The sequence below is a fragment of the Hypanus sabinus genome, chromosome 4, assembly GCF_030144855.1.
Source record: "Hypanus sabinus isolate sHypSab1 chromosome 4, sHypSab1.hap1, whole genome shotgun sequence".
In the NCBI taxonomy this organism is placed as follows: domain Eukaryota; kingdom Metazoa; phylum Chordata; class Chondrichthyes; order Myliobatiformes; family Dasyatidae; genus Hypanus; species Hypanus sabinus.
This window is the reverse complement of record NC_082709.1, coordinates 141,586,364-141,602,856: the sequence shown is the minus strand read 5'-3', so window position 1 is coordinate 141,602,856 and position 16,493 is coordinate 141,586,364. Positions and strand designations below refer to the sequence as shown.

The window sequence follows — 16,493 nt, the reverse complement described above, 5'->3', positions numbered from 1 at the left end:
AAAGTGTGGGAATAAGGAAGATGTTTTTGGTTAGCTCCTGGTGACCAGTGGTGTTCCACAGGGGTTGGTATTAAGACTGCTTCTTTTCATGTTATATGTCAATGACTTGGATGACTGATTTGATGGGTTTGTGGTGAATTTTGCGGACGAAATGAAGATAAGTGGAGGGACAGGTAGTGCTGAAGAAACAGGGAGGCTGCAGTGGGACTTAGATAAGGAGAATGGGTATAGAAGTGGCAGATGGAATACATTGTTGTGAAATGTATGGTAGCAGGAACAAAAGCACAGAATATTTTCTAAAAAGGCAGATTCTGAGGTGTACAGGTTAACTTGCATGCTGAGTCAATGGTGAGGAAGGCAAATGCAATGTACGGGTACATCTCAAGAGGGCTGGAATATATAAGCAAGGATGTAATACTAAGGCTTTATAAGACACTGGTGAGGTCTCACTTGGAGTACTGTTGTCACGATGTACGCAGAGAATGATGGGATCCAGACAGACTACAAATGCAGAGACGGCCATCGGAGATGATAAATAAGAATCCCAAGAGAACATCAATGGCTCGGACGACTGACATTGCGAGATGAACCAATCTCAAAACAAGGACTCCCAATAAGTGCTAATCAAGCATCCACTCAAATAAAGCAAGTAACACTGAAATCCGAATGCCCCAAGCGTATCAAAATAAACTTAGTGAGGAAGTCTAAATGGTTAGCAACTGTCACTAAACAACAATTAACCATTTCAGGTGCTCTAAAAAGCTAGGAATCAAACACTCACTGACTCCCTGCTGAAGAGCTTGGTACAGTATTCTCCCAGCCCACATGTCTGGCCCAAGGAGACCTGCAGTACTCAAGATCCAGGTATGACTCAAGACAGCCCTGGGGAGGTTGAGACAGGCCTGAGGGACTCAAGACAGAATAAACCTCAGAAACATCGAATAAACCTTGGAAGCAGCCTAGAATGTAGACTAAAGAAGCTCAGAATGAAGAATTGAGAATTGATGGCACCCTCATCTGACACGGACAAATATCAAAATGTTGCTAGGTTCAGTAGCTCATAGGGTCCTTCTGGCACAATGTACATGGAAAATGACGGAACCCAAGTTCAGAGGAAAGACAGATTCTAGTGTAGAGGCAGTGATCAGAGTTAATACATAAAAGCTCCAACAGAACTTTGGAGGTTCAGCAGAGCCATATCACAAGATAAAACTTTCCCAAAACTAGGACCCGTGATAGCACTAATCGAGTGTCCACTTAAATAATATAAGTTACACAAAAATCCCCAAGCCTATCAAAATAAACTTAATAAGGAAATCTAAACAATTAACAACCACCTTTAAACAACAATTAACCAGTTCAGGTGCTCTAAAAACCCTGGAGCCCAACATTCTCTGGTCCCCACACAGGCCCGCCCAAAGAGTTCATTACAATTGTGTGCAGTTTTGGCTCCCTAATCAAAGAAAGGATATGCTGACATTAGAGAAAGTTCAGATGAGGTTCATGAGAATGATTCTGGGAATGAAAGGGTTATCGTATGAGGAACATTTGATTGTGTTGGACCTGTACTCATCGGAATTTCGAAGAATGGTGGGGGTTGGAAATCTCATTAAAACATTGAACATTCAAAGGTCTAGAGAAGGTGAATATGTAGAGGATGTTTCCTATATTGGGGGGGTGGGACTCTAGGACCAGAGGACATAAAATAGACACACATCCATTTGAAATGTAGATGATGGGGAACTTCTTTAGCTAGAGGGTTCTGAATCTATAAAATTCATTCCTACATGTAGCTGTGGAGGCCAGTTTATTGGGTGTCTTTAAGGCAGTGGTTGATAGGCTCTTGTTTAGTCAGGGCGTGAAAGGTTACGGGAAAACGCAGGAGAATGCAGTTGAGAGGCAAAATGGATTGGTCATGATGAAATGGCAGAACAGACTCGATGGGCTGAATGGTCCCATCCCTTATGGTCTTATCTTTGGCAAGGGATAACTTTTCAGTCCCTTCTCATCAAGCATGCTCTAAAAAGAGCCTTTCCTCTCATAACGGTGTGCAGAATTACTTGGGAAGAAATGATGAAGCATTCCAAGTCAGCTCTACAACAAAACTCCAGCATATTTATGTGGGCAGCAGAATTACAAGCTGTGAATGCATTACGTAACTCCACACAATTCCATAGGCCTTAAAACACCTGCTGATCTCCTTTCATTGCAAATATCTTACAACATCAGTTCAGTAATTATTAATAGAGAGAACAACATGTTAATAATCAATCTGCTTTATCATGGATCTTGAATATGGAACAGTTGACTGTAGATATTCTGGATATAATATTGTGTTGACATGCATAATGAAGTATCTGTCCTAACATGATGACTGACCCTTAATAGAATGGGAGCCAAATGCAGAGTTATTTATCTTCTGATAGTTGGATAGAGTTTTGATATGTTTTTAATATGAGGTAAATCATATGCTTGAATAGATACTGTTTGGTTCATTGGATGTTCAGATTTTTTTTATTGATGCAATGTTTTCTGAATACACTCTCAATCCACTTGTCAGTGGGACTGTCATTAATCCAGGGGAAAATGCAGGTCACATTTCAGTGGCTCCAATAATAGCCAGATTTAATCAAATACTTTATAGTATTTAATAAATATATTATAACATTCAAAACATAATGATATTTTTCAGTAAAACTTTACAGAGTGGAGCAAAACCAGTTATAATTTTTTTAAAGGACAGAAAATGCGAAACCAGCAAGGAGTGTTTGATTAGAATTTCCCAGCCTCAAACTACATAAACCTTCCTTCAATAATCAGTGTCTTTTCATAGCAGTATTAGCAGTATTCCCATGAAGGTGCAATATTTCCTCATAATGTTATACCTTTCAATAAATGTACACAGTCTAATAAAATTTATTTTATCATGATATTTCTTTTAAGATCCTTTTTGGGTTTTTTCCCCTCTTTTACACAGTGTCATTTGCCTCATTTTTTTTGCCATTGCTTTGCACCTGTCACAGAGCACATCATTGGTCCCAGGAGAGGAAAAGCTTCTTTGTTCTTAGCTTTGTCCTTTATATCATGCAATGTGGGTCTATTCAAAAACAACCTCAAACAGGGCAATTTCTGAAACCACTATAATGGTAGTAGATTCAAATGCCATGAACATTTCACAAAATGAAATGGCAGACAGAGATCTCTTGGTCTTAGGTTGCCTTAAAAAGGTCTTCTTCATCTTTTATACCTCTTCAATTAACAAGAATAAATATTTTGTTATTTAAATCCCAGGTCTAAAACACATTATTGTTGAACATTTGGGATGATTAATACTAAAGTAAGCACAAATACCATGAGAAAGCTCACCTGAAGTACTCATTCTTTCCTTTTGACTGAAGAGATATTAGCACTTGCAAAGAACAGTGCCATAGGGTATCAAATACACCATCATCCCTTGATTGCAAAAGCAAACCCAATGCAGTTTTCATTTATCTCTCTAAATACTCGTTCACACCACACACTAAAAATAGAAGCAAGAAATCTTAACTAGGTAAATAAGAGCCCAATACTAATTGTAGGAAATATAATGTCCAGAAGCAGGCAGTATCCTGTAAAACACACCAGTGCTAACAATGAGATGATTAAAATATTAGCACATTAAGGTCATTTTGGTTCCTCAAAGAGTTCTGTACAGGTTCTCTCTAGGTTACAATAGGGTTTAATTCATGTAAACTATTTATAGTGCAAAGAGTTTGCAAGTGGGAAATGGGATCTCAAACCATGTTCCCACAGAGCAGAAGATACCTGCAGCTCTGCTCTGTGGAATCTTGGTTTGAGGCAAATGAATTCCGGTGGTCTCCCAAATGATCATTTGCTGTACATAAGTCGGGGATTTGTTAGTTTCAGTTGACTGGTAACTGATTTTGTTAATCTGATTAATGTACACTCACTGACAGCTTTATTAGGTATATCTGTACATCTGCTCCTTAACACAAATATCTAATCATTCAATGGTGTGACATCAACCCAGTGCACAAAATTTCAGACTGGTCAAAACTGTTGTTGTTCAGACCAAACAACAGAATGAGGAAGGAAAGTGTCTTTGAACATGGAACGATTGTTAATGCCAGATGGAGTGGTTTGAGTATTGCAGAAACTGCTGATCTCCTGGGATTTTCATAGACAACACCCTCTGGAGTTTACAGAGAATGATGCAAAAAACAAATTAAAATAACATCCAGTCAGTGGCAGTTCTGTGGGCAAAAATGCTTTGTTAATGTGAAAGGTCTGAATGATTGACTCCTTCAAAGATGGCGATGTAGGCACCTGCATCAGATTCCTACTGATGGGAAATGGTTCAACCTCAGAAAGCTCCAAACAAAAATTAACGTTATGACGGGCATCATCAGAGACTTTCATTTTGCTGATGACTGCGCCCTCAATACTGGTTCAAAAGCTGATAAGCAGTACTGTGTCAACAAGTTTTCTGGTGTGTGTGCCAATTTTGGACCTTACATCAACATCAAGACTGAGGAAATGTATCACCCAGATCCAGGAAAATCATACGTCACAATTTACGGTCAAAGACTCAACCCAGTGAACAGGTTCTCACATCTTGGCAGCACCCTGCCCTAGAATATCGTCACTGAGATCACCAAAGCAAGTGTAGCCTTTGACAGACTTTATAGTAATGTGTGGAACAGAAGATGCACACGTCTGCAGATAAAGCAACTGGTAGAAAGAGGCATAGTATTTCCCCTTCTGCTTTATGCCTGCTGAACATGTACAGTGTATCAACAGCATGACAAGAGACTGAACCATTTCTGCACAGTCTGCTGCTGAAAGCTCCTCAACATTAAGTATCAAGACAGAATTCTTGAAACTGAGGTAATTACCAAGTCAGGCCTGTCCAGTATCTGCACCGTCCTGAAGCAGTCCTAGTTACACTAGGCAGGCCACGTAGCTCATATGCCAGACCATCAGCTGCCTAAGAGACTGCTCTACAGTGAACTACAGAAAATAAAGTATTCCTATGGAGACCAAAGGAAACACTGTAAAAACACTTGAAAACTTCACTAACGGCCTTTGGCATCAGCTCATCATCGGGTTTTTTGACACTTCCCCTCCATAAGGATGCAATGAGGCAGAATGGACAACTGCAGCAGAGAGATGTAGGCTGGCCAGGAAAGCTTGAGACAGCGACCCCAACCCATCTCTCAGGCTGTATGGGCAGCTATCTTTTGTCAACATGGCCAAAGTAAGTTTCAAGTGTGGATTGGCCTCTCCAGCCATCTGCATACCCACAGACCAGTCCAGCCCTCTACAAATAATGGATGACTAGAGTGGCTCTCATCATTGCCCGATGGATGAAAGAACAAAAAAATGAATAGTCAAGAAGATAATGGCCAAACTGGTTCAAGCTGACAGGAAGGCAACAGTATCGCAAATAACTAGGCATTACAACAGTAGTGTGCAGGAAAGCATCTTTGAATGCACAACATGTCAAACCTTGAAATGGAAGGGCTACAGCAGCAGCAGACTACAGCGGCCACTTAATAAGGTACAGGAGGTATCTAATAAAGTGGCCACTGAGTGTACTCTTCCATACGGATTTTCGAACAGTTTTGAAAATCAGTCTGGAGGAAGTTAAAGTGCAAACAATTCATTTTTGCCAATGTCATTTTCTCCAAACCATTTTGCAAGTAAATTTTCAATTCTTGAGATATCTGTGGACCAATAATTCTCGTATGATCCACTACAATTACAAAGAAAGCATGGCAGTGCCTCTACTTCTTTAGGAGTTGCTTAAGATTAGGTATGACATCTATGTTTGTTCAACTTTGACCAACTTTTATAAGTGTGTAGTGGAGAGTTTATTGACTGGTGGCATCATGGGCTGGTATGGAAACACTAATGCCCTTGAAATGAAAATCCTACAAAATATAGTAGATAAAGCCCAGGTAAAATCACAGGTAAAACCTTCCCCACCACTGAGCACATCTACATCGAGCACTGTTGCAAGAAGGCAGCATCCATCATCACAGATGCCCTCCACCCAGGCTATGTGATTTCCCCACTGCCACCATCAGGAAGAAGTTACAAGAGCCTCAGGACCCACAACATCAGTATTAAGGAACAGTTATTACCCTTAAAACATTAGGCTTTTGAACCAGAGGGGAAAACGTCATTCAATTTCATTTGCCCCATCACTGAACTGATCCCACAACCTATGGAATCACTTTCAAGGACTCATCATCTCATGTTCTTGATATTTATTATTATTACAGGTTTCCCCCACTATCCGAAGGTAGAGTGTTCCTATGAAACCATTTGTAAGCCGAAATGTTGTAAAGCGAAGAAGCAATTACCATTAATTTATATGGGAAAAATTTTTGAGCATTCCCAGACCCAAAAAATAACTGACCAAATCACACCAAATAACACAGAAAACCTAAAATTACATGAACATATAGTAAAAGCAGGAATGATATGATAAATATACAGCCTATATAAAGTAGAAATATTGTACTACGGTGTAGTTTCACTTATCAGAATTGGGAAGAGCGAGCGAAAATCGATTTGGAGAAGAAAAATTGGCACATACACGTATGTGCACATACATGCCTATGTACATACACACATGTGCACACAACTGCCTGCACAAGGCTTCACGGTCATGGTAGTCTTTGTCAGGGTAAACACACGTATAAAGCGGGCGTCTTTTTTTCATAAAAGTGAAAATCCTCTTTGGTTAGCAAAAACAGGGTAGGTCTTTAACAGCGAGCAGTCGTAAAGTTAATGTTCAGTAAACAGGGCCACCTGTATTTTCCTCTTTCATATTTGCACTGTTTGTTGTCCTTTGAACATTATTTTTTCTGTTCTTCCTGTTGGATGCAGTCTTTCTTTGATTCTATTGTGTTTCTTGTATTTACTGTGCATGCCTGCAAGAAAATGAATCTCGGGGTTGTATATGGTGACGTATGTGTACTTTGATAATAAAATTACTTTGAACTTTGGATTGGCAGTAGGCCTTGCAGTCCCTTGAGCCTTTCTGTCATTCTATTTGATCATGGCTGACCTCTATCTGAACTCGATTTGCAGCAAGGTATGTGAATACTGTGTTCATTTCAATCTGTTGTGGTTGCAATCTGCCTAGAAGTCGGCAAAGTACTTTAGGTAGAATGGAAACAAAAATCAAATTTGTCCCAGTTCAACTACTTAGAGTCAGATGTTAAACGCACAGAGTACACGGCCTGAAAACACGGACAATTTATATATGTTTGTTAAGAGACGACTGGGGAGATCCAAAATGCAAGGAAAATAGCAAACACTGGGTGCTTAGTGCCTACACGAAAAATAAATTTAAAACTAAAAATAGTGCAAGCAATTACCATTCAAATCGTGTTTAGTATTCACAGATGGTATTACACAAAGGAGCAAATTTGTCTCAAGGCGCAATCCTGGTATTTATCACGGCATCTATCAATCTTGCAATAAAACTAAACTGTAGAGGTCAAAGCTCAGTTCTAATAATGGACTAAGTCATATTACATAAAAGCCAGAACCTTATTCATATCAAAGCATGATTTCTGGGTTGTCACAGTTATATAGTACAGAAGGATAATATAGCTGGAGTGTAGTACTACGTATAACTTTACACAAAGCACAGTAACATCACTTGCTGGCTAAAATAGATCTGCAGTAGTGACAAATATAGCAGGAAAAGATTTAATTCTATTTGAAACCAGTTTATTTAAGCACCCTCCGAAATGCATATGCTTTCAACATGTTTCTTTCCAGTTTCTTTCCAGTTCAATTGATTCAAATTCCTCAAAACCAAATCAACCTAGTGTTTATGACCATGCTTTGTTAATACAATGATCACAATTGGTTTAGTTTCAAAATTAAAAGGAAAACACAGGTTCTAGGTTAAGGCAAAAATAACATAGCCTCAGTGGTTTGCAGAGAAACCTCATTTTTTTGTTTAATCTATTATTTAATAAGGATTTAATAAATAATAATGAAACAATGCTAGAGAGGTCTGCCTCAAGAAAGGATATTTTATACGTTTAAATATACACACAGTAGCCACTTTATTAGGCATACCTGTACACACACTCATTAATGCAAATATCTAATCAGCCTCTGATGTGGGAGCAACTCATTGCATAAATAATACAGACATGGTCAAAAGGTTCAGTTCAAAGGTTTGAAAGATTCATCTTATTGCCTAAATATGCATGTACAATACAACTCCGATATTCGTCTTCTCTGGGTAGCCATGAAATCGATTAAAACCATGGAAGTTGTGAAAGAAAAGACATCAACTCCCTCCTCCACCACCCCCCCCCCCCCGGCATAAAAAAAATGAAACAAAACTCACAAACTCCAAAATCCCCCAGGAACAGCAACAATAGCGACAAATCCCCAACCCTCCTCTGCAGAAAAAAACAGCAAAAGCAACAAATCCCCGCCCTCTCCCCACAGAAAAAAACAGTGACAATAACAATTCCCGACCCCCTCACTCACAGAAATGAACAGCAACAGTAGCAGCAAAGCCCCCCACCAAACACATAAAGTTAACAGATCACCTATCCGCCAATCGGCAGCTGAACAGTTGTTGTTCAGACCAAAGATCAGAATGGGGAGGAAATATGATATGAGTGACTTTGGCCGTGGGATGATTGTTGGTGCCGTGCAGGATGGTCTGAGTATCTCAGAAACTGCTGATCTCCTAGGATTTTCACACTCAATAACCTCTAGTGTTAACAGAGAATAGTGTGAAAATAATTTTTAAAATTGTGGAGTTGTGAAATATCATGAATCTTGAATTGTTGAGCAAATCACTTTTCCCTGTGACCAAAACTATTCTTTTATATGACATTCTCATATTCCCTTTGAGCCACATCATTTTTAAAATGTCTTCGACAAAATTCCATCACTAAAAAATATTGAGAGCCTGAAGAATGGTTTGTGTAAATGAAGATTAAAAACCCAATGCATTAGGTGTTCTTGCATCATTTCAATGTCCCTCACACACTACAACAAGTCAAACAGAATTAATCTAAGTCAAACTGAACTAATGCTGACACAATGTTTTCTACGAAGTTACAAAAAATTTTAATTACATGTTTGAAAATATTTGGCCTAGATCTAGCACAAAAGTTGACATGGTATTCCCTATTGCATGACATCTAATTTGTTTTACATTGAATGTATTCATAATACAAGTTCTACATTTATATTTTTCGATGCTTAGCTATACTTATCTAAACCATATTTTCTATCACCAAAGAAATGAATAAGCTACAGATTCGAGAAGAGTAGAAGATGTACCAAGTCTTAAAAAAATTTCCAAATACTACAATCATGGACTCGGCAGCTGAGGCAAGGGTGCCAGAGCTTGCTGTTATGTACTGCAGTCTGTATTTGGTCAGCAATAAGGCAATCACAAATGAACAAGTATACACTGAGTGGAGACGCTGGATGAATAACTGGGAAGGTATTTTTAGGTCTGTCTGTCAGAAGAGTATGGTGAACTCAGTGAAATGTTGTAGAGTGAAAATAAGCTGTGCCACAGCATCAGAATAAAGATAGCTTTAAATAAATTTCAGGGCTGATCTACTATTACGAGGAGATCGTTAGGAAATATGCATTACCTTATATACCTGGACACAATCATTACATTGTGATAATATTAGTCTTGAGCAAACAAAATGTCAGCATAAATAATTTTAGTATCATAGTCATAATATTGTACCTTCTTTCAGATATTTATCCAATTCTTCCTAAATATGCTCCAACTGTTCCATTTGAAATATCCTCCTATCAATGTCTTTATGCTGCTGAGGAATCAAATGTTCTATTTTAATACTGTCACCAAATCCTTCATCACTCATTGACAGAAATCATTTTTCACCAAATTCTCTCAAAATGGTATTTTCAAAGCTCCTGTCTATCCTTTGTTACTGCGGGAGCACTCCCAATGCTTCAAGTTTCTTCTCTGAAACATTTCCATTCTTGTCTTTTAATTAGATTATGGCAAAAATCTATTGATATTTGATAACATTATTGAAATATCTTAGCTTTTTCCATGCATTTATCAGCACTAACTTCACCTTTATCTGTTCTAAAACACAGCATTTTATTCACAAACTAATGCTGGCTTTTCTTTTGGTGTGCATTAAAGGAAAATACACTAAACACTTGCAGCAGCTACAGCTGCAACATAACATTCACCATGCTCTGCTCTGACTCTGGGGTGAAAGGAGTCATTCACCCAGAGGTAATAACCTCTCATCACTTTGGTTTAACATTGCGTAGTATGTTGCTGCAGGTCCAGTACGGTGTCGATCCTGATTTATCAATTGCTTGCAGTTTATTGAATTATAATCCAATTGTTCTGAGTGTACGGAAGGATATGCTTTGCTCAGGTTTTCCTCCAAGTCAGATGTATGGTTGGCTCTCCAAAAGAGCACAGTTAACGCTACGGCAAAGCAGAAGCAGAGCAATGTAAATAGCATCCTGCCTGCTGTAGACTGAGAGTGATAGCTTGACTGCATTGCACCTATGGTGCTTTTCAGTGGCTGAGAAATGCTGTACTGGGTTTAGAAACATTAACTGAGTAACAGCTGGATCCAAGAAAAATTGCGGCAATATCAAGTCCAAATAAATGCTTTAAACTTTTATAAAAATAAATTGAAAAATTCTTGACAAAGTGATTTATTTCCTGAGTCCTGATGAAGGGTCTCAGCCTGAAACCTTGACAGTTTATTTCCCTCCATTGATGCTGCCTGACCTGCTGAGTTTTTCCAGCATTTTGTGTGTGTTGCTCAAGATTTCCATCATCTGCAGAATCTTGTGTCTCCAATTTATTTCTAAATTATTTTGTATACTCAGATATTTAGCTAGTCTAATTCTTATTTATGTCTTACAGTTCAGGTGTAGACATTGTTTACAGAATAAGCTGCAATTGATTCTTACAGAACTGAAAAAAATTAAATCACAAAAAGCTCTTTGCTAAAAATTCAAGCATATTATGATCAGGACAACATCCTTAAGGGTATGCATATTTTCCATCTGAGACCTAATTAATTAGGCTGACTCGACAGAAAAACACAGTGATAACATATGCAAGGTATGTACTGTATGTGCATTGTCCTCCATCTCGCAGGTGTCCTGCCAAGTGATGACCATTGTTAATTAAAATTGTATGATTTTACATTTTATTATCAAAATAATCCACTTGTCAATTTTTTTGCAACCATTAAAATCATCAGATTGTCCAAATGATTTACATTCAGCAAGGAAAACACTTGTTTATGGCTGCTTGATTCCAATCAGGTGGGAATTTCAGCAAGAATTTCGTGACACAAAGGTAAACAAGCAAACATCAAAGTAGGTGCCTGTGGAGCATACAGCCACTAGGTGATCACTCTAGCTGACATGAAAATGCTGTCTCTCTTCCTGGACCGTTAGCCAAAGATTGTGCTGCTGCTTGGAAATGCTGGGGTACAGAAGTACACGAGAGGACCATTCCACAAAGAATCTAAAAGAGCTCCTTAGTGGTGGTGAAGCAATTAATTTTTATATTGGTTCTGGGCAAAATGTAAATGAATATTGTTGGCCTTACTGCAGACATAGTGTACATATTTTTCCCACTCTCAGTTGAATATTTACTCTTTTTAAGTACCTTGAAATCTCTGGATAAATTTGGCTGTCAAAGCGAACAGCAGTTTTGAATTTAATTTGTATTACAATTTAAAAAAAACAAGATCAAAAATCAGTGTTTCTCTGATATAGCTTCTCCTTAAACTTCCATCTGTACCCATTGGAATCAAGCTCATCATGGGGCATTGATGAGCAGTATTGAAGACTTAAAATACTCAGGGGTATCAAGTTGGAAATATCAAAATGCAGGGTGTGTGGATGTAATTATTACAATAAATTAATAAACATGTAAATGACCACTTGCCAGTGATTGATAAGTCTCAGGTATATTAATTTCTTTATATAAAAAACAGAACAGCCAGTGCTCTTACACATCTGACCTAACCAATTAACAAATGAAAAGTGAACACGTAAATGCAGCAGAGTGCTCATTGTATACAAACCTCACCACAGAGTAATTTGCTTTATTTTCCAACTCCGTTATTTGTACAATGCTTTCTTTTTCATTGTTAGAATTTTTCCTTCAACCTTTCTGATTGCCTCAGGCTATACAAGTGGACTTTTCCCAGATCTTTGACAGAGCCCATTTGAAAACTGGTCTATCTAATAAATACCACAAATGATTACATCCCTGTGTTAATTCCCACTGGATCAGAAAGGGGGCTCATGTGTGATTGTACACCCCAATCTTGAATTTCATGGATCACACTGCAACAGGGATTTTTATTGAAAATTTGGTTTCAGCCAGTATTAATTAACAAGCCAAGAATCCAAAACTAAACAGGATATTGTTTAATAAGCAAATAAAAATGACAAAATATTTATCTTTGTTTTCTATAATGTACTCATAATTATTTCATTTCTAAGTTAAAAAAAAGAAACTAATGGATAAAGACTAGTTAGTATGACATTGTGTGATATTCCATAGCTAAACTTCTACTTCCTGAGGAGACTGAGGTCCTTTAACATCTGCCGGACGATGCTGAGGATGTTCCATAGCTAAATAGTGAGAATTTATTCATACCCATTTCAAACAAAACTTCCATTTTGTAATAGTTTAGACTGGATATTTGACTGTAGCTTTTGAAACAACTTGTATCAAAACTTTCAATAGCTTTTCTTTTTTTTTTGCAAATTACAAGCCATTGTCTGTTTTGCAGCCCTGCTATGTTTTCCCTCCAGAACTGTCCCATGAAACTTTAGTTTTGAATAACGCAAAAGTACAGAAACTGATTGGTACTGTTTTATTTCTATAAAATCAATGTCAGACGCAATGACTCAACTTGATACTGTGTTTTTGAGGCTTCATGTGATGGGATGCTTATTTTTGATTTTCTCTATTTTCCCCATTGTTTATATAAAAAAATTCTCTCAAGAAACATTTGCAGAACATCTCAAATACTTAAGTACTTATTTCATTCACTTACCGTGGCAAGCTTCATCAACTTCCTCATAGCCAACACTGCAGACACACCTTCCCAAAGGAACCAACCAGTCTCCATCGGCACCACAATAGAGTTTTGGTGTATCCTTCTCCTCTGAATTCTTTACACAGGCACCTCGAACTTCCACAAGGGATGAAGAATCAACTCTGGGGATTGTATCAGGAAACATTGCCAAGTTGCGAAATGTAAATGGGCATTTTTTATAGTACACCCGCACAGAAACGAGAGCAATACAAGCTCCAATATCTTGGAAGGCCAAGTAAAATCCCTTTTTGGTTATTGGCCCAACCTCACGGATCTCAGTGTTTAGTTTAAGTATACGATCTCCCAGATCCATCTGGGTAAAGCTCTCATCAGCTGCAATTGTATCAATTTTAGTATATTGGCTTTGTCTGAATTTAATTCCATGAGATTCATTTGACTCCATGTAATACAAGTTGAATGTTTCCTTGCAGGTTCCGAGAACCCAGGGAATGCTGTTACAGTCCCTCAGGGTGAATTTCAGTTCCACATACACTTTCTGTGCTGCCTCACGAGATATCCAGTTCGTTCGCAGCCAGTTATTTTGATTTGGTTCCATCACATTGCAGACCTGATATGTGTGGATGGGTCTGTTGCGTTCGTCCATTTCTGGGATAGCATCCCACTGTAACACAGAAAAGAGAAACATATGTAGAAAATGATGAGCTTTACTTTCAGCTATGTCTACAAAATACGTGATATTATTCAAAAAGTACACTTACTAACTTTGTAACAGAAGAATAAATATTTAATGCTGATTCCCTAAATCTATTATAACATAGAACTACAGTCTCTTAACTGCTTTGATGGAAAGGAACTAATAACTCCATAAGAGTGGAGAACTAACAAATCCCAGTCTGGGACCAAAGTAACACCAATAAGTGGAATGTATTTGACTTTGATTTGAAAACAACGATCCTGCATAATCAACCTTTATGAATGACAACTTGGACACCAGAGTAAATTCAAAGTCACTGCTAACTACCTAACGATAAATACCTTTCTTACATTCAATACTGTAATATGTGCACACCGTTCACATTAAATGAACCAGAGAAAGTCATTGCCTGGCAAACAGATCCATCTGATAAGCCTTGTCAAACTGCAATTTGGGAGCAGAGGAGAGGCAGAGAGAAGGGGAACGGAGAGAACATGGGATGGTGAGAAGGGGTAATGAGGATGGGAAATATGGCCAAGCAGTTACTTTGTGATGTGGAAGACATTACAGGGAATAATAAGTTATTTAAATAGATTGGCAGGCGAACATGAATTTACAAAGCAGAGAACTTCAGAATAGATACTGTAGATATATACAGTAACTATTGGGACCATACAGCCTTCTTGCATGTGGTTAGTCGATTATTTGAGGTTATTTAGCAAGGCTCGATTTTACATTTAAAATTTGGGGAAATTTTGAGATGCACAGCAGGAAATGAAGTTGTGCAGATTAAAAATAGTTATCTTGTGTGTGCTTTCAGTCACACTGGCTTTTCTTAACTGAGCAATTTTGCTACACAGTTTGTGTTATCACACAGTCCACTTTAATTTCAACAACAAAAATGATGCAGTATTACTCTCAACAATAACACATTTTCAACACATTTTTGTGTTACCAGAGAACAAATTGTTAATATTTTAATTGAATTTACTTTCACATTTTTGCAATATTTTATTTAGCTTGCCTGGAGATTATACAGTGTAACCTGAAGCCCCTAAATTCTGTAACAGATAAGGACAGAACTGTCCTTATATGCCAATACTACTAAGTACCTTTCTAGTAATTAAATCCTTGGTACACTGGACACTCATAACTGCTAGAGCCACAGGCAAATAAAGCAGACCACAGCTGCAAAAGCAAAAGGGATTTTTTTTTAAAGATTCCCAAGGATTTTTTGACAGACCTAATTAAAACTATTGTCTGGTTTTAACATACTCTGCTACACATTTAATTAGCAAGGTTACTTTACCTGCACTAAAACAACCCAATTGACTTTAATTTACTGAACTGAAAATGACACAAAGGATATTCGAAATCTAGGCAAATACATGGCAGGGATCAGTGACATAAGGAGTGAATCTGCAGGCTCCAGAGAAAAATCTGAGGCTACCTTTGGCATAGATTCTACACCCTATCAATACCACACAGTCCCAGCAGATTATTCAACCAAAATGGCAAATGATTTTCTAATATTCATTGCAATCCAATGTTTTAGAATTCTTATGGCTCACTTAATGAGCCACAGATATTTATTTTGGAGCAGTGCAACCTGTTCACCTAATATTGGAAACTGTTTACGGTATATCATGCATTTTACAAAATTAGAACATCCTGGAAACAATCAAGTTAGCCCGCATTTGCGGGAAGACGATTTTCTCAATTTTTCAAAGGGGTGTCTTTGTCTCTATCTCCACGGTTCTTGCCTGAACTATTGAACATTTCTGGGATTTTCTATTTCTGCAGATAGTGGAAATATGAAACTAATTTTTGCTTCAGATTTTATAGATGTTTTGATTTCCATGCCACTGGAAGAAAAGTGATCTTCCAAGGAGAAATTTCTCCTTAAATTTAACAATGCTATTTAGTAATATGTCAGTGAGGTCGAGGTGGAAGAGCATATAATTTTACATGATCCATAGAATGGGCTTGGAAAAATATATTAAAAGAATAATTATCTGACATTTTACACTCTAGCTTAAGAATTTCAATGAAACTACAGCTATCTATTTCAGCCTCTGACATTTCAGTCTATGAATTGGTGTGTCCAGATTGAAGCTGCTATTGAGGAGACTCGACATCTAGTTTGTCACAGCAACTATGTTTTCTCCATCTTCATCTTATACCTGAATCTTTCCGTTTTATTTCTTTAATCCTCAGCCATCAGAACCTTGAACCGAATGTTGTAGCCGCTGTCATTTGATTTTGCATACTTTGACCTTGGCTGCTTTCCTTTCTGAATTACTCATGCACGTCACCTGCTCTAGAACTTTGCAGTCTAAATGCTTTCTCACTCTCACACATTGAAACCATCCTTCACTGACTCCTGGAACAATAGCTCGTTTATTTCAAAAATATCTCTATGTTCCTCTTTCAATCTATCCACGTCCTTGTTAAACACAGTTTGAATAATTTATTTTGCAGCATGTTAATTTCATGCATTCCAATCATTTTATTAATACTATTGTCTTGTCGCCATTTTGTTTTCTTCCAAAAGCATTTAGCACCATACTTCTCTCTGGAAAGCTATCCAGAAAACAAACTGCCATCTGCTGTATTTCTGTTCTTTTGCAAAAAGCTCTAAAAACCCACATTCTGTATACTTTCAGACTACTCTCCTTTGAAATTTCCTTTTCTCTCCC

At 37.7% G+C, this 16,493-nt stretch overlaps 1 protein-coding gene across 1 annotated transcript in view; it reads right to left on the bottom strand.

The window, feature by feature from the left end:
- Nucleotides 1–16,493, bottom strand: part of epha6 (eph receptor A6) — a 670,497-nt gene that overhangs the window by 492,266 nt on the left and 161,738 nt on the right. Inside the window, exon 3 of the mRNA XM_059968217.1 lies at nt 13,098–13,761. Coding sequence (XP_059824200.1) covers nt 13,098–13,743 — 646 coding nt within the window. The 5' untranslated portion in view covers nt 13,744–13,761. The remainder of the gene's footprint in view (nt 1–13,097; nt 13,762–16,493) is intronic.